Here is a 24,569-nt window from a genome sequence, read left to right as displayed (position 1 = left end):
TAGAGTGTTCACATACATAAAATACGTACAAAACTAAATTGTCAACATTGACATACCAATGATATTCTTTTACTTCATCCAGGGTTCAGGAGCTCAGACCCTGGAGCCAAGGGCAAAGTAGACTATTGCTCACCCCACACACTTGAAAAGTCCACATACTGTCTTCACTCGGCAGTGCCAGAATTAATGTCAGAGACACATACCAGTGAGGCAAGCAACCTGCTCCAGAACAACATCTCTGCTTTAATTAATTACTTCCTTTTTTATTTCCTTGTGAAACTGAGTTTTTATATCAAGAGGTTTAAAAATTCGGTGTCTACATATGTGTATTGTGTAGATTTGTGCATGTGAAAGGAGGGACACACACAGGCCAGAAGAAGTGGGCCAATGACATGAAGCCTGAGGCCCACCTGATATGAGTACTGAAAGCAAAGTTTTTTCATCTGAAAATGCAAGCTGTGCTCTTGAGCTATCAATCATTGCTCCAGTCTATAGGTTTTGTCTTTCCTTTTTAAGACAGTGCCTTACTCTGTACTCTAGGCTGGCCTAGATGTCTCTATGTGGCCCACCCTGGTGGAAAAACTTATCCACATTCCCCAGTGGTGGGAAAGTTGGCAATACTGTCATCAAACTGTTCATGTTTACTTCTGTCCAGAGAGCACCTGTTTAGGCGTCCTCACCTCTATGGAATTTAGACAACAATTACATTTATACAAAGAACCTATCTTCTATGAGTACAACAAATATTCCAATGAAGAACAAAACAATAATAAATCATTTTGTTATTTTATTATACAGAAAAGAGGGCATATACTGGCTAAAACTAGGGAGAATTTTTTTTAATACTTTCATACAGAGACAACTGAAGATGTAAATCATTTTGTAAAGAAAATGTTTTCTGTAGCAGAGGGATTTACATATTATTGAAAACCTTTATGTGCTATGACTATTTCAAAGAGTTTGTGAATCCAAAGGAATACTACCCTATAGACATGTGGCATGAAAGCTGGATAGAGTGGTTTATGGTGGTAGTCTCACCCAAACAAAAAGATCAAGAGTTCACTGCCAGGCTACATTACATTTTTATTTATTGTTTTCAATAAAAATAAAAAATTCTTTTTTCTGAGACAGAGATTCTCTGGGTAGCTGTGTCTGTCCTGGACTTACTTTATAGACCAGGTTGTCTTCAAACTCAGAGATCCACCAGTCTCTGTCTCCCTGAGTGCTGGGATTGCAAGTGTGCACCACATTGCATGCAAGGACACAAAAGTTTTAAGAGAAAAAAATTGTAAACCCTGTTCAATGTCCTCTGTGTTGTCTTCTCCTTCTCTTCACTCATCTCTCATGGGCCCATAGTGTCTAGTGGCTTGAGTGTACTGGATGTTAATTTTCTATGATTCATTAATACCTTATTCATAAGATGTGTGCTATGTTGCTCACTTTACATTAAAATTTTTGTACATGTAAATGAACAGCTACACAAAAAGGTTGTAACTTACACACAGGCAAAAGACAGGAATGAAAGAAGTTATCATCAAAACTTTAGTTTTATGGATGACCTGGACCTTTGCCTCACTCATTAAATAGTGGTGTTTTTCCACTGTGGTTGTAGAGTAACTGACACCTCCTGACCCCGAACCTGGCAGTGAGGGTGATAACTGAAAAAGACCCCAGAGGGAGAGCATCCAGGTTTACAGCTGCAGGACAAAGCCACTGGTTATCCTGTCCTGACAGAAGCGACTTATAACTATAAAGTGTTCTTTCTCACTCCACAAGATCATCTGCTCTCACAATTGCATTGTTCTCCATGTCAATTCAGCCTCCTAATTCCAACTCACTAAACATCATTTTGTTTCCAAAATTATGAAGAGTGTCTGAAGTCCTGAGTCGCCAGCATGAGAGATTGGTCCCAAGCCTTTTATTTCTTCCAATTTTCCAGAAGTCCTGTTTGCCAATTACTGTCACCTCTGCTGGCAAACACAGAGTCTGAGTTCTTGGCCATAGACAGAACGCTCTCCACATCTAGAGCAAATAAGTGTAGCAAAGGAGATGTACTTGGGCTGTCTTATGGCCCTGAGTCTATCTATTTCCTCTGCACAGAGTTGGGTAAATCTCTCTGTGGAGATATAACCCAACTCATCATAGCACTCCAGCGGGGCAGGGTACTGTTCCACATTCATCTTGCTCAAGTTAGCTGTGTGCTGCAAAAGTTTCCTCAGGTTGTGCATGGAGAAGTAATTGTCATAGAAACTGACATTGGCCAGCTGAGAGCACTTGCTGAGGGCAGGTATGAGCATAGTGAGATGAGAGTCTGAAATCCAACAAGCCTTCAAGTCCAGGGATTGCAAAGTGTCTGCCACATTCTCTAGGAGGATTTGGAGAGGCCTAAGATCCAAAGACGTTAAGCCCACATGTTTCATGTCCAGATGTTTCAGCTGAAAGAGCTTCGGGCACTCGGACAAGGAATTCAGGTCTGACTGTGAAAGGTTGCAGGAGGTGATGGACAGGGTCTCCAACGGAGCCATCAGGCACCTAGAAATAGACAAGGAGATTATTTCTGGAAAATGGTGTTGGAGAATATGGGTGGTATTTAAACAGAGGTAGAAAGAATTCGGTGCCCAAGGTCAGTTTGACCAAATAGCAAGGACACTCTCTAAGATGCTTCTTGTTGGAATCTGCTCAGTCAAGACAAACCCACCCTTCCTCTCTTTAGCCTCACTCTCAAGCAGAAAACTGTTCAGCCCATAAGCACAGAAAACACTCATAAGAAATTCCAAACCACGAGTCTGAGAGATCTTTTCATCTTCTGCTATCTTCTTCAATTTCTTTCTTCCGAGACTTGAAGTTTTTCATACAAGTCTTTCACTGGCATAGTTAGAGCTACACCAAGACAGTTTATGTTTTTTGGGGGCGATTGTGTTGTTTTCCTAATTTTTTTTTTTAGCCTGTTTGCCTTTTGAATACAGAGGAATACTGATTTTCTCTTTTAGTAAATTTTGTATCTAGCCACTTTCCTTATGGTGATTTTCAGCTATAGAATTTGCTGGAAGATTTTTGGGGTCACCCGTGCATACTATCATATCATCTGTGAATAAATTCAATGCAGATCCTATCAAAATACCAACAAAATTCTTCAGACCTTGAAAGAATTTTCAGCAAAACAAAAAACCCGGAATAGCTAAAACAATCATGTACAATAAAAGATCATCTGGAGGTAGTTCTATCCCTGAATTCAGGCTGTACTATAGAGCAATAGTAATAAAAACTGCATTGCAAAGGCATAGAAACAGACTCTGCGGTCAGTAGAAGCAAATAGAAGATGCATAAAAACCCACACACCTATAGGCATTTGAGTTTTGACAAAGAAAAACCATACAATCGAAAAGAAGACAGCATCTTCAACAAATGGTGCTGGTCTTACTGGATGTCTACATGTAGAAAAATGGAAATAGATTCACATATATCACCCTGAACAAAACTCAAGTCTAAGTAGATCAAATACCTCAACATAAACCAGACACACTAAATCTATAGGAAGGAATATAGGGGAAGAGCTTTGAACTCAATGACACAGGAGATATCTTCCTGAACAGAATACCAATAGCTCACGCCATAAGATCAACAATCAATAAATGGGATCTCATGAAACTGAAAAGTTCTGTAAGGCAAAGAACATTGTCAACAGAACAAACAGCAGACAACAGACAGGGAAACAATCTTCACCAACCCTACATCTCACAAATCGCTAATGTCTAGAATCTATAAAGAACTTAAGAACTTAAGCACCAAGTATCCAAACAAAAAGTAGAAATGGGGTACAGGGCTAAGCAGAATTCTCAACAGAGAAATACTGAATGGTGGAGAAACATTTAAAGAAATGCTCCACATCTTTAGTAATCAGGAAAATGAAACTCCAAATGACTCTGAGATTTCATCTCATACATGTCATATATGGCTAAGATAAAAAACTCAAGTAACAGCACATGCTGGAGAGGATGTGGAGAATGGAGAACTCCCCTCCCCTCGATTGCTCGTGGGAGCACAAACCTGTACAACCACTTTGGAAATCAATCTGGCACTGTCTTAGAAAAGTGAAAAGAGCCCTTCCTCAAGAACCAGTGATACCACTCCTGGGCATACACCTGAAAGATGCTCCACCACACAAAGGCCTTTGATCAACTATGTCTATGTTTATAACAGCTTTATTTATAATAAACACAATCTGCAAACAACCTAGATGTCCCCCAACCAAAGAATGGATAGAGAAATTACAAAATTTGCAAGCAAGTGGATGGACTGGAAAAGGTCATCCTGACTGGGGTAACCCAGAAGAAGAAAGACACTCATGGTATATACTCACTTATAAGCAGATATTAGCTATGTAATACAAATAAACATTCTAAAATCTACAGACCTGAAGAAGCTAAACAAGGAGGAACCTAGTGAGGATGCTTAAATCTCACCCAGAAGGGCAAAAAGATAGAGACTGCAAGCAGTTGAAGAAAGGAAAGAGGAAGGGAGGCTACCATAGATGTCCTCTGAAAGAATCCACTCACCATGGGATCAAAGCAGATGTAGAAACACACAGCCACTATTTGGGCAGACAACAGGGAGTCTTTTGCAAGATGGTGGGATAGACTCAGATAGTACAGGAGCCCCGGGAAGAAAACAACAAAGCCCAAAACTCTTGGGCCAGGGGAGCCTACAGAGATTGATGCACTAGCCAAGTACCATTCATGGAGAAGAACTAGACCCCCTGCTCAGATGTAGCCAACATACAGATCAGTCTCCAAGTGAGTCCACTAATAAGAAGAGCAGGAGCTGCCACTGACATGAACTTGGTTGCCTGTTGTTTGATCATTTTGCCCTGGCAGGGTGGCTTTACCAAGCCACAGAGGAAGAGGATCCAGGCATTCCTGAGGAGACTTGATAGGCTAGGGTCTTATAGGAGGGGAGGAGTCCCTTTTTCAAGGTACTAGAAGAAGGGGATGGTAAGAAAGAAAGATGGAGGGTGAGATTCAGGAGAGATGAGAGAGGATACTGCAAACAGGATACAAACTGAATGTATAAACTGTAAATGATAATAATAATAATAATAATAATAATAATAGAAGATAAAGAGAGGAATTTCCAACCCATGAAAGTCCTGGCAGGCTCTAGGGATACTTTCTGTGAGCTCACTGAACTCTGCATTCCATCAATGCCTCTGCACAGTCACTCTTAATAACATTTAAATCCCACATTAGCCACATTGTTCCATGCACTCAGCTCTACTTGAGCTCAAAGCATTTAAACCATGTGAAATTCGGGACAGACTGAGGCTGCTCTCACAGATCTGAGCACAAAGCTCGCTTCCACACTGTGTTGGTGAGTCCCCTGAATCCTGACTACATTCTTCCCTTCCTGTTTCATTTCCATTGGATTGGTGGGCATGATTCCAAGAAGAATTACAATCCATCCTTACTAGATCTGACCTTCAGGCCTTTGATTCATGACTGGGCATTTGACACCATGATTCATTATACATGGAAATAATACATGACCTTCATATTCTAATGTGGCTTAAATATTCTACCCAGTGACAGGCAGGCATCATGTACCACTAATCCTTAAAATTATGAAGAAATGTCTGCTCTGGCAGCTGACCCAGCCCTCATACTTACTTACCCAAGAACCTGTTTCAGGTGGTCTCTAAGAAAGTACATGCCATTCATGGAGAGGTGCTGGAGACAGTTGAGTTTGGAAAACTGAGAAATGAAATTCCTGACACACTTCTCTTCTCTGTCTGTTGTTCTGTTGCCAATCAGGAACACAGTCTTGAAGATGGAGGCCAGCAAGAGTTTGCGAAGATTTCTCATCTGGCCCAGGTAGGGAGTAAGTTGTAACAGCTTTAACAAATCCCAACTGAGCATGTTCAGTTCCAATTCCTCAATATACTCCAGATGGAAGACATTCAAGACCTCTCGGATAACATAGACAGGCAGAGCCCAGATCTTCATCTCCATACAGCAGAACTGTATGGAGCCCTTTCTCTGGTGGGCCCAATGCAAGAAGCATGCTTGCTTTTCATTCAAACAATACATAAGCCAAAGGTCAGCTACCACCTTCAGGCGCTGCCTCAGTGCATATCTGGGAAGGACCTTCACTACTTGCTGCTCATCCAGGGTCTCTGCTGAGCAGTCACCATCCTCTGCATCAGCCCATATGCTCCAGAATTCATGGTGCTTCTTCCGCAGGTCAAGAACCTGAAGTTTTCCCCTCCTGTAGGAAGACATGAGAACTGTAGGCTACATGTCAAGATTGAATACTGACTCAGCATTTCCTCCTCTAAACTCAGCTCTAAATCCTCCACATTCTTTGTGTTTTTCAGCAGCCAGTGTCCAGCCTGCATTAACTTTCCCTGAGCTGCACAGGTAGTCCTGATAACTTTCCTTCCTCTAAATGACTCGATTTCTCCTTAGTCCCAGTACTAGTGATTGTGGGAACACCAGGGAAACATCATTTCACTGTCTGCATGCATCTCCAAACTCTGATCATAGTCAACCTTCCTTAGGACAAGCAAAGAACAGCTTGCAAGGGCCCTGCATCTCTATCTAGTGGTCTATCAGAAGCCTCATGTGGAAGCCATATCCCTAAACCCACAATCTCTTCCCTCTTATCTATGGGCTCCATTCTACAGTACTTGCTTATTGCTTACCTGGAGTGAAACTTTCTTTGCAGCCACGTGTCTACTCCTGCTAGAACTGCCTGCAAGGTTTCCAAGTCAGCAGTCTTCATCAATGCCCCCACAGGGAGACAGGGGAAAGGCCAGGCTGCCACCATTGCCTTCACAGTTGTAGTGTGTCTGCCAGTCAAGGCCTCCTTGAACAGTGCTGGGAAGAACACCATGGGCAGTTTGTCCAGAGCTGACATGTCCAAGGTCTCATCTCTCAGCAGAGCCTGCATTGCCAGCTTCAGGAGTGTGGGTGGAGTCTGAGCACTCATCCTGGAAGGTCTTCAGTCAGAAGGATCCTGGGGAGGCATTTAGGAGAGAATACATTCTCAACATCAATTTTGGAAAACCCCCTCACCATCACAGGAACCACTGAAGGTCAGTGTTACTGCTCTGGCAGTGGTAGAGACATCAGTTTAATCCATTGTCCTCAGTGGAGATCTCAAAACAACCTCCCTCACTGATATCACCAGGAGCCTCTTACAAGGACACCCAGGGTTACACATTCCCCAGTGTTCCATCCAACCCTAACCAAAGCCCCAGTCAATCCCATCCCCACTGGGCAGGGGTCCCCAGCATTCTGAAAGATGGGTACCATCTTTGTGTGCCAACCACACATAGATCATGTCACAAGTCCCCAAACACAAAGCTTGGGAAATTTACACACACAACCTACCCATAATTTTTCTAAAACATGGAACCTCTCTGGGAAAAACTGAGATGATCCTGGAAACTATGGTTGGTACTCCATCCTGTATTACTTAAAGTTATGTCAAAAACCTGAATTGAAATCCAATCTGTGTCTTCAGTAGGTTCATCTGAAGACACAGGAATGAACAATCCTGTCACAGAAAGTCATCAAAGGGAACTGATAACATTATGATAAGGATGCAGAAGGGTAGAAGGGTAGCCCTCAGAAGGGTGGGGGGTGGGTGGCAGGTGGGAAAAGACTAATGTTTCTTTAAGAGGCTGGCCACTTGAAGTTTTATCATGTTCCAGTGAGAGTATTGGCCACAGAAAATGAATATTTTTTTGTTGATGGTGGTGGTGGGCCTTGGGGAGGTTGACCTGTGTGAACTGGGAAGTGAGTGTGCTCAGGGTTCAATGATGTGAAATTGCCCAATAATCAATAAAAATATTGCAAATTTAAAAAGTAGTTTTAAATACTATACATCCAGAAAAAAAGCCTTTAGAAACTTAAGTATGTAAAAAAACTAAACATATCAATAAATGACTTTCCCATCTTGGGCCTACCCTCTCTATTTCAGGGGTCCTGGGTCCTTTGGATTAATGTGACTTACCTATTCTGAGCACTGATCAGCACAGGGTCTCTGGATCCCAATAGAGCCAGGCTGTCACCACAGTGTTCAACTCCCTGAGGAAATGACTCCTCTGCCTCCACTGGAGCCTTTATATACCACCCTGCTCAGCCCCTCCCTATTGCAGCCACACCTTTAAACCACAAGCTGCCACCTGCTTGCATATTGGAGTCCACACACTTAATCCCACCTTGGGTTTTCTCATTCTCTAGATTGAATCAAGCATTCAGTGTCAATGCAAACACAATAAAAACAGAACAGGATGAAAATCATGAGTCCAGTTACTGACTATTTCATTCACCTTGAATTTTATGGTTTGATTGCTTATTCACTTACTCTTGTTGTTCTTGTTTTTGGATTGTGTTCTGACAACATTGTTCTGTAGGTAAGGTTAATTTAGAATTCCAATTCATATGGACCCTCCTGCCTCAGCCTTCCTGCAGGGAGGATTACCATGTGAGCCAACTCTCCTGGCTGTGTTTACACATTTGTAACCACCATGGTTCAGAGTATGATGCTGTAGGGTGTAAGATTAACCTGTTCCTGAAAATATACACTTATTTGTCTATTTGGGAATCAAGAGCTGAGCTTCATGCTTTTCCAATCTTCTTGTATGGCAGATACTCACCGTTGAGGCAGGAGGATAGGGTACTTTCATTAATAATGTTATTAATTCAGGAATAACACAGAGTAGCCATTACAACACCAGACTCAGATTAATAAAAGTTTGTTGAATAATGAACAAGATTCTAACCCGAACAAGGGCTATAATCCAGGCTCCAGAGCCACACTATGATGTCACTCTCTCTCTCTCTTAGGCAGCCATTTCATTAGAGAAAAGAAAAAGAAAAGAAAAGAAAAGGAACCAGGTAATCAGGTGAATGAAGCAATTGGTGCAGAGCATTACATCATTTTGAGCAGTGAAAACTAATCTGTTTTGTTCCAAGTATATCTAGGAGGGTAGACAAAGCACTTTTAGCTAACTGGCTGGGATTTAGCATAGCTCTTGCGGGTTTTTCAGCTTTCAGAGAGTAAGAAACATACCAGGCTGTTGTGATCTTTAACACAAGCAGAACATGCATTTGTCATCTATTGTTTGATTCTAAACAAGTAGGAACTGCTGAATTGTATTCTGGTGTCAGGCATGGAGGGCCTGAGAACTTGGTCTTAATTTCACCTTACAATCAAAATGGAGATTTAAAGACAACATGGCTTCTGATATGCTAAAGGTGACAGCAAGTGTTAACAGAGGAGACACAGTCATGCTATCAACGAGGGTAGGTATCTAGAGAGGGGCTATAGAGTTCAAGCAGGTCATAACAATATTTGACAGAGCTTTCTGTAGCTGGAACTCAGGTAGTGCAAACCTTGCTTGGCATTCACAAAACCATAGGTGACATCGAGACACTTTCTATACTTGTGGGAACATGCCTGTATTCCCAGAATGTGAGAGTTTGAGTAGAAAAGGGTTCAGAAGTTCAGTGTCACCTTCGGCTACAATACGAAGTTTGAAGCAGCCTGGATTGGACTACACTTTCTCACAACATTTCACAGGTGTATCAGGGAGGGAAATGCCACAGGACGTTTTCAGGAAGTTGGGTTTGATTTCAGAAAGGGAGGATCACTGGACAGGGAGAGATGTTCAGGGGTTAGGGGAACACCCTGGTATTGCAGAATGCCCAAGATCAGTGTCCAGCACATATGGTGGTAAGTTGAAATTTCAACAACAACTTGAATGCTGACCTTTCCTGGATTTAATGAGCACAATTACATTCATGTGAACAGGCACACAAGCACACACACACACACACATACTACACAAATGGAGAGAGAAAGATGAGGATAGAAAGAGGAAATCTTGACACACTCTGTAATAATTGGACATCTGTGTCAAATCCTCTCCTCAGGGATCAGGGAACCCTGTGGAAGAGGAGGAAGAAAGACTGTGAGAACCAGATGGAATGGAAGACACCAAGGAAACCAGGCCTTCTTAAACCCAGAAGAAGAATGCACATATGAATCCAGAGAGACTGAGGCAGCATGCACAGGGCCTGCATGGGTCTATACCACATGAGGTGTCAATGTGGAGAGGAGTGGACAGAAGCTCCCATCCCTAACCCAGAAGCTAGAGATAAGCTATTGCAAATGGGAATTGACTTCCCTCAAATGGAGTCTCCCTGAGGATACAAACCCCACTCTGATCAACAGGCCCAGTGACCAAATATTGATGCCTACACAAAATGAACACAGTGGCATCGTTGGAGGTTGTTGGTCTCATAATGTTTTCTCAGAATTTTTCTTTACTTTTTATATTATTGGACCTTTGCTTGTTAGTTTGTCTACCAAGTCTGTGGGTGTTTTTTTGTTGTTGTTGTTGTTGTTGTTGTTTTATTTTTTTATTTCTTTGTTTAGTTTTTGTTTTTGAGTAAGGAGTGGAAAGGGGAAGAAGAGTGAGAAGAAAGAAGAAATAGGAGCATGGCGGGTGGCCTCCTTAAAAAGAACTATCAGAGATGAAGGAAGGGGAAAAAAACTGAAGCAGAGAAAGCCAATTTTGTGTTATTTGGGGATTCATGGTGTGTGTGTGTGTGTGTGTGTGTGTGTGTGTGTGTGTGTGTGTGTGTAAGTGTCCTGCACCTACATGTATATGACTCATGCTTTTTTGTTTTCTTTGTTTTTCAAGACAGGGCTGCTTTTGTATACCCTTTTCTGTCCTGGACTCAGGCTGGCCTCAAACTCACAGAGAACTGCCTGGCTCTGCACCCCTGAGTGCTGGGATTACAGAAGAGTACCACCTCCTCGTGCTTTATCCTTGGATTATGTGTTTGTTGGTTTCTTCGTATTCTCCTATTCTGATTTGTTTTTGTTTTATTTTCTTATATTTCTATTCCTGTTAGTGTGTTTGTGTGTTGGTGTTTCAAGACATGGTTTCTCTGTGTAACTCTAGCTGTCCTGGAACTCACTTTGTAGACCATGCTCCACTCAACTTACAGAGATCTCCTGAATCTGCCTCCTGAGTGCTGGGATTAAAGGTGTGTACCACGAAACCTGGTCTCTCTCTCTCCCTTTTTGAAGATTGAATTATTTTATGTATGTGAGTGCTCCTCTACATGTACATCTGCATGAGAGAAGAGGACATCAGATCACATTATACATGTGGTTGCTGGGAATTGAACCCAGGACCTCTGGAAGAACAAACAGTGCTCTTAACCACTGAGCCATCTCTCCAACCCCCTGGATCCTTCGTCTTCTTACGGAAAAGAAGAGAGTGTTGATTGGAATGAAAGAGAATGTAGGGAGAGTCACAGAAGAGCTAGTGGACAAAAAGCCATAACCAGAATGTAGTGTACAAAAAAAATATATATCTATTTTCAATAAATGAAGAGCAGTGAAAAAGGCCTGGAGCAATGACTAAGTGGTCCAGAGCACTGACAGCTCTTACAGAGGAGCCAGGTCCATTTCCCAGCGTCCACATGGCAGCTCTCAAATATCTGCAAATCCATTTTTTGAAGAAAACTTCTGACCTCCAGAAGAAACATATAATACTCCAAAGTGTACAGACAAAAATTGTTTGTTTTCATTCTTTGTCTGTTTCTTTCTTTCTTTCTTATTTTTTTTTTTTTTTTTTTTTTTTTTTTTGGAGACAGGGTTTCTCTGTTTAGCCTCTGCAGACCAGGCTAGGCTCAAACTCTCAGAGATCTGTCCAGCTTTGCCTCCTCCAGTGCTGGGATTAAAGGCACATGCCATCATGCCCAGCTTAAAGTTGTTAAAAAGGAACTAGAAACTAGTTTAAACATTACATAAATCTATTTTGGAATTCTTATGTAATTTCCTACCATGTATTTTATGTGCATTGGTGTTTTGCCTGTGTGTATGTTTGTGTGAAAGTGTTGGATCCCCTGGAACTGAATCACAGACATTTTTAGGCTATCATTTTTGTGTTGGATACTGAGCCTGGGTCCTCTGGAAGAGCAGCTAGTGCTTTTAAGTGCTGAGCCATGTCTTCAACCTCTAGTATGTAAATATTTTCTACTATGTAAAAATTGTCTAGAGATGATGCCACCAAGAATGGGAACCAGACAGGGAGAAGCTTCATACTACAAGAGGAGGCAAAAGCTTTGATAGATTGCTGAGCAGTTAAAAGCACTGAATGATCTTGCAGAGAACCCGAGTTCTATTCATCATACCCACATGGCAGCTCACAACTGTCTGTAACTCCTGTTCCAGGAAAACTGACATTCTCACCCAGACATGCATGCAGTCTAAACACCAATGTATACAAAATAAAAATAAATAATTTCTTTAAATTAAAAAAAAAGAAGTCAGAAACTGGATCATGTGTAGTTTGAGTCTAGCCTGGGTTATAGATTGAAACTATTTCATCTAGCCAAGTATAAACACTCCTTCCTCAGTTCAATAACAGAGAATCAATATACAGCCTTGAGACATGAGATAGTACAGGTCTAGAAATTTTGAAGGCGGCAGCCGTAGTACCCTGGAGTGAAAGAGAGCAAGAAACATGGATAAGGCCAGTGACTTATTAAATTCAGCCACATTCTTTGGGAAAGTTTGTTTTAGGTAAAGAATATCTTAGAGCCAGGTGTGGTGGTACAGGCTTTTAATACCGAACTATGATGGTAAAATATCGTGTAGAAGGAAACACCCACATTTAAAAGTGAAGTCTAACTAAGTGTCAAAATGAGGTGAAAATCAGAGAAGAATTTGAGGCAATAGAATATTCCCAACTCTCATGAGAAGAGAGAGGAAAGGGAAGCTCCTCAAGGGAGCAGCACAGAGAATGAGGGAGAGGAAGCAGTTTTACTGGGAAAGATTCACAGAGAAATGTTACAGACAATAACCTGGACACAGGTGATAACAGAACCAGCTAGGAAAGGAAAAGGAACTGGATTAGAAGAGATTGTAGAGGCCAAGAGAAAAAACAAAATGAACAGGTCAGATGTGGGAGGATTTTGAGCCAGAAAAGCTGAGTTGAACCAGCTAGGAAGGGTAAGCTTAGGCAGCAGTAAGTCTCCAAGGCTGAAAACATTCTAAGCCTAGATTAGATTGTACAGAGGCTATAAGCTTCCAGGCTGAGTTTAGTTTAGCAGATGGAGGCAGTGAGCCTCCAACTCTACAATGGCATCTGGTGAATTAAAGTTACATTTATAGTAGATAGATATATCATACGTAGGTAGGTAGGTATATAGATGATAGGTAGGTAGATAGATAGTTTCAGAATCAGGGTTTCTACTACTGAGATGAAACACAATGACCAAAGCACCAGTTGGGGAGGAAAGGCTTTATTTGGCTCCTACTTCCAGATCCATAGTCCATCACTGGATGAAGTCAAGACAGAAACTCAAGCAGGGTTGGAACCTAGAGGGAGGAGCTGATGTAGAGGCCATGGAAGAGTGCTGCTTACTGTTCCTCATGGCCTCTTCACCCTACCTTCTCATAGAACCCAGGACCATCACCTCAGGGATGGTACCACCCACAAAGCCCAGGTCCTCACCAGGCAATTGAACACTAATTGAGAAAATACATTACAGCTGAATCTCATGGAGGCATTCCCTCAAATGAAGTTCCTTCCTCTCTGAGGACTGTAGTTTCTGTCGACATGCAAAAGCAGCCAATACAGATAGATAGATAGATAGATAGATAGATAGATAGATAGATAGATACATTTGTACATACATACATATATACATACATACATATTTAATAGATGAAAGAAAAATTAAATAGGTAGGTAGATTGATAGATACATAGATACTTAGATAGATGATACATAGATAGAGATAGAACATGCATAGATAAAAAGATTGATGCTTAGATAGATAATACATAGATAAAATGGTGCAGACATACATATATAAACAGATAAAAAAGATAGATTAAATGGAAAAGTAGATTGATAGATACAAAGATAGTGCATACTTAGGTACATAGGTAGATAGATGATCCTTAGATAAAGAGAACATTCATAGATAAATGCATACATACATATGTATGTACATAGATTGGTAGAGAGATGGTAGATATAAAGAAAGACATACAAACATAGAGACATTAGATAAATATAGATACATTCATAGATAGATGATTCATACATACATATATACATACATAAAGATAGATAGATAGATTGATACAAAGATAGATCAATAGAAAGAGACATAGATAGATAGACAGACAAAGAAATGATAGACATAATAAATGTGAGGGAAAAACATTTCAGATCCAAATATTAGGCTGCAATTGTGTCTCTCTGGGTATAAGACTTTTTGTTCAATCTTAGTAAGTGAACCTTTTCTTGGGAGACATGAATAAAATTCCTCCCGCCCCAGAGAGAGTGCCAACAAAACACTACAGCTATGATTCCAACCTTGAATTAGCAATCAGGCTTGCTAAATCCTTGGGTGTATTGGGCTTAAGCTTGCAGATAGTCCAGTTGGTAGAAAGCCTCAACTCAGCATAATAACTTCATGTCACTCAAATTTCAACTGATGTGACAAAGGCCATGACCAAGAGTAACTAGAGAGGAGCAGGTTTGTTTTACCTCACAGCTTTTAAGTCCACTGAAGGAAGTCAATGTAGGAACTAGGGATAGGGACCTAGAGGCAGATACTGATAGAAAAGCCTTAAAGGAATATTGATTACTGGCTTGCTCCTCAGGTATCCTTAGCCTGCTTTGTGATACAGCATCTATGACCACCAGCTCATGCCTACCCCACCCACAATGGCCTGGGCCCTCCCATATCAACCACCAATTAAGAAAAAGCACCACAGGCTTGCACACAGGACAGTAGTGTAGGGCATGTTCTTAATTGAGTTTCCCTCTTCTCAAGTGAACCAGGCCTGTGTCAAATTGCAATAAAACTACCTAGTACAATTGACCCCTGTGGAGTCCATAGACACATTTACTGTTAAACCATGACTTTTCTTTCTTGTTTACTCCCTAGACCTCATATTAATATTGAAAGGAACATCACAATATAAAGCATTGCAGCTTGTAAAACTCCCACAGTCTTTACAATTCTAAAAATGTAAACGTTCATTTTTCTTCACTTTTTATTCATTTCTTTCTTGTTTTACAGTTTTTATTCCATCACTGAGCAGAAATAAGATGAAATCAAAAGAGACTAGAATGAAAATTCTGAGGGACTCTGGCTCCACATCAAGAGGAAGTTTCTTGAATTCACAAAGTAGGTTTTCAAACTAAGTAACTAGGATGGTATAGAATTTCTGCTCTGTCATTTCTCCCCGAAGACTAGTGGGGCACACCATCTATGCATTCTTATACCCTGTTTAATGGGGTTCACAGATTCAAGTAATGCATAGGTAAGCACTCTATCAGGTGAAGTATATCCAGACCTGTTTGAGAGGGACACAGGACATTGTTATTCCTTGGTCAAATCTAAGCAGTCACTATCTGAAATGAAAAAAAAAAAAAAAATAGAACACACACACAACACACTTAAAACCTAACGTTTTAAAAATGATAACAAATGGGTAAGATTGTATGTCAGATAGGCACTGATTTACTTTGATTCTGTATCTACACATGCTTTCTATATTGAAGATCTTGTGTCTGGAGAAATGACTCATCTCTTAAGAGCAGTGGATGTTCTTCCAGAGCAGCATGGCTCAGAACCATCCTAATGGGAACTGATGCACTCTTCATTCAGGCAGGCATGCATGCAAATAGAGTGTTCACATACATAAAATACGTACAAAACTAAATTGTCAACATTGACATACCAATGATATTCTTTTACTTCATCCAGGGTTCAGGAGCTCAGACCCTGGAGCCAAGGGCAAAGTAGACTATTGCTCACCCCACACACTTGAAAAGTCCACATACTGTCTTCACTCGGCAGTGCCAGAATTAATGTCAGAGACACATACCAGTGAGGCAAGCAACCTGCTCCAGAACAACATCTCTGCTTTAATTAATTACTTCCTTTTTTATTTCCTTGTGAAACTGAGTTTTTATATCAAGAGGTTTAAAAATTCGGTGTCTACATATGTGTATTGTGTAGATTTGTGCATGTGAAAGGAGGGACACACACAGGCCAGAAGAAGTGGGCCAATGACATGAAGCCTGAGGCCCACCTGATATGAGTACTGAAAGCAAAGTTTTTTCATCTGAAAATGCAAGCTGTGCTCTTGAGCTATCAATCATTGCTCCAGTCTATAGGTTTTGTCTTTCCTTTTTAAGACAGTGCCTTACTCTGTACTCTAGGCTGGCCTAGATGTCTCTATGTGGCCCACCCTGGTGGAAAAACTTATCCACATTCCCCAGTGGTGGGAAAGTTGGCAATACTGTCATCAATCTGTTCATGTTTACTTCTGTCCAGAGAGCACCTGTTTAGGCGTCCTCACCTCTATGGAATTTAGATAACAATTACATTTATACAAAGAACCTATCTTCTATGAGTACAACAAATATTCCAATGAAGAACAAAACAATAATAACTCATTTTGTTATTTTATTATACAGAAAATACATTTCAGGTCCAGATGTTTCAGCTGAAAGAGCTTCGGGCACTCGGACAAGGAATTCAGGTCTGACTGTGAAAGGTTGCAGGAGGTGATAGACAGGGTCTCCAACGGGGCCATCAGGCACCTAGAAATTGACAAGGAGATTTTTTCTGGAAAATGGTGTTGGAGAATATAGGTGGTATTTAAACAGAGGTAGAAAGAATTCGGTGCCCAAGGTCAGTTTGACCAAATAGCAAGGACACTTTCTAAGATCCTTCTTGTTGGAATCTGCTCAGTCAAGACAAACCTACCCTTCCTCTCTTTAGCCTCACTCTCAAGCAGAAAACTGTTCAGCCCATAAGCACAGAAAACACTCATAAGAAATTCCAAACCACGAGTCTGAGAGATCTTTTCATCTTCTGCTATCTTCTTCAATTTCTTTCTTCAGAGACTTGAAGTTTTTCATACAAGTCTTTCACTGGCACAGTTAGAGTTACACCAAGACAGTTTATGTTTTTTGGGGGCGATAGTGTTGTTTTCCTAATTTCTTTCTTAGCCTGTTTGCCTTTTGAATACAGAGGAATACTGATTTTCTCTTTTAGTAAATTTTGTATCTAGCCACTTTCCTTATGGTGATTTTCAGCTATAGAATTTGCTGGAAGATTTTTGGGGTCACCCATGCATACTATCATATCATTTGTCAATAGATTCAATGCAAATCCTATCAAAATACCAACAAAATTCTTCAGACCTTGAAAGAATAATTCTCAGCAAAACAAAAAACCCGGAATAGCTAAAACAATCATGTACAATAAAAGATCATCTGGAGGTAGTTCTATTCCTGAATTCAGACTGTACTATAGAGCAACAATAATAAATAAAAACTGCATGGCAAAGGCATAGAATCAGGCTGTGTGGTCAGTAGAATCAAATAGAAGATACATAAAAACCTACACACCTATAGGCATTTGAGTTTTGACAAAGAAAAACCATACAATCAAAAAAAAAAAAAAAGACAGCATCTTCAACAAATGGTGCTGGTCTTACTGGGTGTCTACATGTAGAAAAATGGAAATAGATTCACATTTATCACCCTGAACAAAACTCAAGTCTAAGTAGATCAAATACCTCAACATGAAACCAGACACACTAAATCTACAGGAAGAAAAATTGGGGAAGAGCTTTGAACTCAATGACACAGGAGATAACTTCCTGAACAGAATATCAATAGCTCATGCTATCAGATCAACAATCAATAAATGGGACCTCATGAAACTGAAAAGTTCTGTAAGGCAAAGAACATTGTCAACAGAACAAACAGCAGACAACAGACAGGGAAACAATCTTCACCAACCCTACATCTCACAAATCGCTAATGTCTAGAATCTATAAAGAACTTAAGAAGTTAAGCACCAAGAAACCAAACAAAAAGTAGAAATGGGGTAAAGGGCTAAGCAGAATTCTCAACAGAGAAATACAGAATGGTGGAGAAACATTTAAAGAAATGCTCCACATCTTTAGTAATCAGGAAAATGAAACTCCAAATGACTCTGAGATTTCATCTCATACCCATCATATATGGCTAAGATCAAAAACTCAAGTAACAGCACATGCTGGAGAGGATGTGGAGAATGGAGAACCCCCTCCATTGCTGGTACTAGCACAAAAATATACAACCACTTTGGAAATCAATCTGGCACTTTCTTAGAAAAGAGGAAGTAGCCATTCCTCCAGAACCTGTTGTACCACTCCTCGGCATATACCTGAAAGATGCTAAACCACACAAGGGCATTTGCTCAACTACAATTTATGATTCTAGCAGCTTTATTTGTAATAGACAGAATCTGCACACAACCTAGATGTCCCTCAATCAAAGAATTGATACAGAAATATTAAATTTGCAAGCAAGTGGATGTAACAGGAAAAGATCATCCTGACTGGAGTAACCTGGAAGAAGAAAGACACTCATGGTATATACTCACTTATAAGCAGATATTAGCTATGTAATACAAATAAACATACTAAAATCTACAGACCTGAAGAAGCTAAACAAGGAGGAACCTAGTGAGGATGTTTAAATCCCACTCAGAAGGGCAAAAGGATGGAGACTAGAAGCAGCTGAAGAAAGGAAACAGGATGGGAACAAATATAGATGTCCTCTGAAAGACTCCATTCACCATGGAATCAAAGCAAATGCAGAGACAGAGACCCACAATTTGGGCAGACAGCAGGGATCTAATGGAAGAAGGTGGGAAGAGAAGGATTCAGCAGGGACAGGAACCCCATGAGGAGAACAACAAAGCCCAAAAATTAGGTCACAGGGGGTTCTCCATAGATTGATGCACCAGCCAAGGACCATTCAAGAAGACCTAGACCCCTGCTGAGATGTAGCCTATAGACAGTTCAGTCTCCACATAAGTCGACTAATAAGGATAGCAGGGGCTGCCACTGACCAGAACTTGGTTGCCTGTTCTTTGAGCTCCTCTCCCAGGCAGGGTGGGTTTACCAAACCACAGAGGAAGAGAGGATCCAGGCATTCCTGATGAGACTTGATAGGCAAGGGTCAGATAGCAGTGGTGTAGGACTCCCCTTTTCAGAGTGCTAGAGAAAAGGAATGATAAGGAAGATGGTGGGAGGTAAGACGCAGGGAAGATGAGAAAGGGAACTGCATTCAGATACAAAATGAATTAATTGTATATGATAATAACAACAACAATAATAATAAAAGAAAAAGAAAAGAAGTTCCAACCCATGAAAGTCCTGGCAGGCTCTAGGGACACTTCCTGTGTGCTCATTGGACTCTGGATTCCATCAATGCCTTGCACAGTCACTATTGCTGTCATTTAACACCCACACTATCCCCATTGTGCCATGTACACTACTTGGGCTCAAAACATTTCACCCTTAGCAAATTTGGGGTAGACTGAGTCTACTAACAGATCTGAGCACAGAGCTCACCTCCAAATTGTGCTGGTGAGTCTTCTGAACCTTCACTGCATTCTCCCTTTACTGTTCCCTTTCCATTGGATTGGGTGGGCATGATTCAAAGAAGAATTACATCCCATCCTTACTAGATCTGACCTTCAGTCCTCAGATTAAAGAGTGTGAATTTGACAACTTGATTCATTACACATGGAAACAACACATAACCTTCATATCCTAATGAGGCCTAAATATTGTACCCAGTGACTGGCAGGTCGCATAAACCACTAATCTTTAAAATTAAAGAAATGTCTGCTCTGGCACCTAACCCAGCCCTCACCCTTACTTACCCAAGAACCAGATGCAGGTGGTCTCTAAGAAAGTAGATGCCATTCATGGAGAGATACTGAAGACAGTCGAGTTTGTAAAATTGAGAAATGAACTTCCTGATACACTTCTCTTCTCGGTCTGTTGTCCTGTTGCCAATGATGAAGACATTCTTGACGGTATTTGTCAGGAAGAATTTGCGAAGATTTCTCATCCGGCCCAGGAAAGGAGCAACTTGTGACAGTTTTAACATATCCCAACTGATCATCATCAGTTCCAAATTCTCGATGTGCTCTTCATGGAAACCTTTGAAGACCCCTGGGTTAATATACGAAGACAGAGCCCAGATCTTCATCTCCATACAGCAGTACTCTACAGAGCCCTTTCTCAGCTGGGCCCATTTCAATAAACATGTTTGTTCTTCATCTATACATGGCCTGAGCCAAAGGTCAGCTACCACCTTCAGGCACCGCCTCAGTGCATATCGTGGAAGGACCTTCACTACTTGCTGCTTATCTGGGGCCTCTGCTGAGCAGTCACCCTCCTCTGCACCAGCCCATATGCTCCAGAATTCATGGTGCTTCTTCCTCAGGTCAAGAACCTGAAGTTTTCTCCTCCTGTAAGGAAAATATGTGAAGTGTCAGCTATATGGCAAGACCCAACAGCAACCCAGCATTTCCTCCAAATCTCTAATCTCAACTCTAACTCCGGATGAGGTGTTATTTTTTTTTCATTATTCAGTATGCAGCCTGCAGAAGTCTTCCCTGTGTTGCACATGTAGTCCTCATAACTTTCCTTCCTCTCAGTGACTCTATTACTCCTTAGTCCCATTACTAGTGATTGTGGGACTACAAGGAAGACTCATATCAATGTGTGGGTAGACCTACTCCCAGCTCTGACCACAGCCAATCTTTCTTAGGACAAGCAAAAACAGCTTCCAAGGCCCTTGCACCCCTATCTGATGATCCATCAAAAGCTTCATGAAGAAGCCATTTTCCATAACCCCACAAATGCTTCCCTTTTATCCATGGGTTCCATTCCAAACTACTGGCTTATTACTTACCTGGAGTGAATCTTTCTTTGCAGCTGCATGTCTACTCCTGCCAGAACTGCCTGCAAGGTTTCCAAGTCAGGGGTCTTCATCAATGCCCCCACAGGGAGACAGGGGAAAGGCCAGGCTGCCACCATTGCCTTCACAGTCATAGTATGTCTGCCAGTCAAGGCCTCCTTGAATAGTGCTGGCAAGAGCTCCATGGGCAGTTTGTCCAGAGCTGACATGTCCAAGGTCTCATCTCTCAGCAGAGCCTGCCTTGCCAGCTTCAGGAGTGTGGGTGGAGTCTGAGCACTCATCCTGGAAGGTCTTCAGTCAGAAGGATCCTGGGGAGGCATTTAGAGAAAAATATATTGTCAGCATCAAGTTTAAAAAGACCCCTCACCATCACAGGAACCTCTCAAGGTCAGGCAAGGTTACTGCTCTGTCCTTGGTGGAGACGTCAACTTAATCCATTGTCCTCACTTTAAGTCTCAAACCAAACTCTGTCATGGACAGCACGAGGAGCCTCTGACAGGTACACCCAGGGTTACACATTCCTCAGTCATCCTTCCAACCCTAACCAATGCCCCACTCAATCCCATCCCCACTGGGCAGGGCCCCTAGAAGTCTGAATGCTGAGTACTATCTTTGTGTGCCGACCAGACACAGATCATATGACAAGTCCCTAATAACAGAGCATGGAAGTTTACACACCCATCTTGAAAATTTTTTTTCTAAAATATAGAATCTGCCTGTGAAAAACTTTCATACTCCTAGAAATGGGGTTGATACTCCATCCTGCATTATATAAAGTTGAACTTAAATCCAATCTTCTTCAGTAGGTTCATCTGAATAGACAGGAAAGAACAATCTTGTCCTAAAAACAACTAATCAACATTGTGAAAAGGATGAAGAAAGGTAGCCACCCTCAGGGCATGGCACCTGGCTGATGGCAGGTGAGAAAGGAGTCATGTTTCTCTAAGAGGCTGGCCACCCGAAGTTTGCTCACATTCAAGTGAGTATATTGGCCACACAAACTGAACATCCATTATTATTATTATTATTATTATTACTATTATTATTATTATTATTACTATTATTATTATTATTATTTTGGTTGGTGGCAAGTGGGGAGGTTGACCTGGGTGGACTGGGAAGTGAGTGTGCTCAGGGTTCAATGATGTGAAATTCCCCAATAATAAATAAAATCATTACAAATTTAAAAGGTAGTTTTAAATTCTACACATTCAGAAATATAAAGCCTTTAGAAACATAAATAAATAAATAAATAAATAAACAAATAAATAAATAACCGACTTTTCCTACTTTGGGCCAAACCTCTCTATTTTGAGGGACCCTGGCCTTTTGGATCAAAGTGACTTACCTGTTCTGAGCACTGATGAGCATAGGGTCTCTGGATTTTAGCAGAGCCAGGCTAAGACCACAGTCTTCACATCCCTGAGGGAATGACTCCTGTCTCCCTGAAGCCTTTATATACCAACCTGCTCAGCCCCTCCCTATTGCAGCCCCAACTCTCAACCACAAGCTGCCATCTGCTTGCATATTTGAGTCCAGACACTTAATCCCACCTTGGGTGTTCCCATTCTCTAGATTGACTCAAGCATTCAGTGTCAATGCAAACACAATAAAAACAGAATAGGATGAAAATCATGTGTCCACTTACTGACTAATTCCCTAACCTTCAATTTTTATGGTTTGGTGCTTATTTATTTACTCTTCTATTTGCTCTTGTTGTCCTTGCTTTTGGATTGTGTTCTGACAACATTGTTCTGTAGGTAAGGATAACTTGGAATTCCAATTCACAGGCATCTTCTTGCCTAAGGGTTCCTGCTGGGAGAATTACTATGTGAGCCAAAGCTGCTAGCTGCCCTGGCCTCAGGCTGGCCTCAAACTCACAGATCTGCCTGCCTCTGTCTCCCTGAGTGCTGGGTTACAGAAGAGTGCCACCAGGCCAACTCCTCATGCTTTATCTTTGGATTATTTTCTGTATTGGTTTGTCTATTTTCACTTATTCTGAATTGTTTGTTTTTGTTTTATTTTCTTATAATTCTATTCCTGGTATTCTTTTTTGTTTGTTTGTTTGTTTCTTTGTGGGTTAGTTTTTTGAGACAAGGTTTCTCTGTATAACTCTGCATGTCCTGGAACTCACTTTGTAGACCATGATGGACTCTACTCACAGAGATTTCCTGACTCTGTCTCCTGAGTGCTGGGATTAAAGGCATGTACCACCACAGCTGGCTCCCTCTCTCTCTCTCTCCCCTTTTTAAGATTTAATTATTTTATGTTTGTGAATGCATGTACATCAGCATGATAGAAGAGGGCATCAGATCACATTATGGTTGTGAGCCTCCTTGTGGATGCTGAGAATTGAACCCAGGACCTCTGGAAGAACAAACAGTGCTCTTAACAACTGTGCCATCTCTCCAAACCCCTGGCTCCTTCTTATTATTCTTTGGTGCCTGTTTGTCTTCTAAGGGAAGAGAAGAGATTGTGGATTGGGATGGAAGAGAATGTAGGCAGGATCACAGAGAAGCCAGTAGAGAAGAAGCCATAATGAGAATGTACTGTATGAAAAAATATATATTTTCAATAAACAAAGTGCAACGAGAAAGGGCTGGAGAGATGACTGATGCGGCAGCTCTCAGATATCTGCGACCCCATTTTCTGAAGCTAACTTCTGACCTCGAGAAGACACACATAATACTCCATGGTACACACTGATTGTTTGGCTTTGTTTTGTTTTGTTTTGTTTTTTTGAGACACACTTTCTCTCTAGACCAGGCTATGCTCAATCTCACAGAGATCTACCTGAGCTTGCCTCACCCAGTATTGAGATTAAAGGCATGTGTCATTATGCCAAGGTTAAAGTTTTTAAAAAGAAATAGTTCAAACATTACAGAGATCTGTTTTTGAATTTTTATATAATTTATTACCTTGTATTTTATGTGCATTGGTGGTTTTTCTACATGTATGTTTCTGTGAAAGTGTTGGATCCCCTGGAACTGGAGTTACAGATAGTTGTGGGCTGTCATATTCATGCTGGGAAATGAACCTGTGTCCTCTGGAAGAGCAGCTAGTGCTCTTAAGTGCTGAGCCATCTCTCCAACAACTATCATGTAAATCTTAAGAAGGAAATCAGGAAAGACTAGGTTGGCACATTGTGTGGAGATGATGCCACCAAGAATGGGAGCTTGACAGGGAGAAGCTTCATACTACAAATGGAGGCAGAGGGCTGGAGATGTGGTGCAGCAGTTAAGAGCACTGAATTCTCTTGCAGAGGACCCAGGTTCTAGTCACTGCACCCACAGGGCAGCTCACAACTGTTTGTAACTACTGTTCCAGAATCCAACACCCTCACACAGACAAACATGCAGTCCAAACAGCAATGCACACAAAATAAAAAGAAATAACTTCTTTTAAAAAAAAAACTATGTTCTGAAATACAAAGTTAAAAACTGTTACTAATATTAAAAAATAAAAATAAAAATACATGTTCTGAAGCAATATATAGATTTAATACATTCCTATCAAGTTACCAACATAGTTCTTTACAGAACTTGAAAGAAAAATTCTCAACTTCATAGGGAAAAACAAGAAACCCAGAATCACTAAAACAATCCTATACAATAATAGATCTTCTAGAGGTATCTCCATTCCTGATCTCAAGCTGTACTATAGAGCAACAGTAATAAAAATGGCATGGTACTGGCATAGAAACAGATTGGTAGATCAATGGAAATGAATAGAAGAACCA

At 41.0% G+C, this 24,569-nt stretch overlaps 2 protein-coding genes across 2 annotated transcripts; both read right to left on the bottom strand.

Annotated features, from left to right (window-relative positions):
* Positions 1–1,961: 1,961 nt before the first annotated feature.
* LOC110544878 (PRAME family member 12-like) lies at positions 1,962–6,984 on the bottom strand. Its single transcript, XM_060378830.1, has 3 exons — positions 6,698–6,984; positions 5,668–6,261; positions 1,962–2,532 (listed from the first exon to the last, which is right to left on the bottom strand). Exons 1-3 carry the CDS (start codon positions 6,982–6,984, stop codon positions 1,962–1,964), a joined length of 1,452 nt encoding a protein of 483 aa, XP_060234813.1.
* Positions 6,985–12,491: 5,507 nt separating this feature from the next.
* LOC132652891 (PRAME family member 12-like) lies at positions 12,492–21,039 on the bottom strand. The gene is made up of 4 exons (XM_060378829.1): positions 20,825–21,039; positions 19,785–20,378; positions 16,539–16,657; positions 12,492–12,523 (listed from the first exon to the last, which is right to left on the bottom strand). Exons 1-4 carry the CDS (start codon positions 21,037–21,039, stop codon positions 12,492–12,494), a joined length of 960 nt encoding a protein of 319 aa, XP_060234812.1.
* Positions 21,040–24,569: the final 3,530 nt, after the last annotated feature.

Source organism: Meriones unguiculatus, chromosome 3, assembly GCF_030254825.1.
Source record: "Meriones unguiculatus strain TT.TT164.6M chromosome 3, Bangor_MerUng_6.1, whole genome shotgun sequence".
NCBI lineage: Eukaryota > Metazoa > Chordata > Mammalia > Rodentia > Muridae > Meriones > Meriones unguiculatus.
The sequence above is the reverse complement of the archived record's forward strand: the minus strand, read 5'-3'. Positions and strand labels throughout refer to the sequence as shown.

Bases quoted from the DNA above. Each gene is read 5' to 3' on its own strand.
- LOC132652891 (XM_060378829.1), bottom strand. From the start codon at position 21,039: ATGTCAGCTCTGGACAAACTGCCCATGGAGCTCTTGCCAGCACTATTC. The intron at 20,379-20,824 runs GTAAGTAATAAG...TTTTCCTTACAG, and splicing joins CAAAGAAAGATTCACTCCAG to GAGGAGAAAACTTCAGGTTC. The intron at 16,658-19,784 runs GTAAGTAAGGGT...GTCAATTTCTAG, and splicing joins CACCTGCATCTGGTTCTTGG to GTGCCTGATGGCCCCGTTGG.
- LOC110544878 (XM_060378830.1), bottom strand. From the start codon at position 6,984: ATGAGTGCTCAGACTCCACCCACACTCCTGAAGCTGGCAATGCAGGCT. The intron at 6,262-6,697 runs GTAAGCAATAAG...GTCTTCCTACAG, and splicing joins CAAAGAAAGTTTCACTCCAG to GAGGGGAAAACTTCAGGTTC. The intron at 2,533-5,667 runs GTAAGTAAGTAT...GTCTATTTCTAG, and splicing joins CACCTGAAACAGGTTCTTGG to GTGCCTGATGGCTCCGTTGG.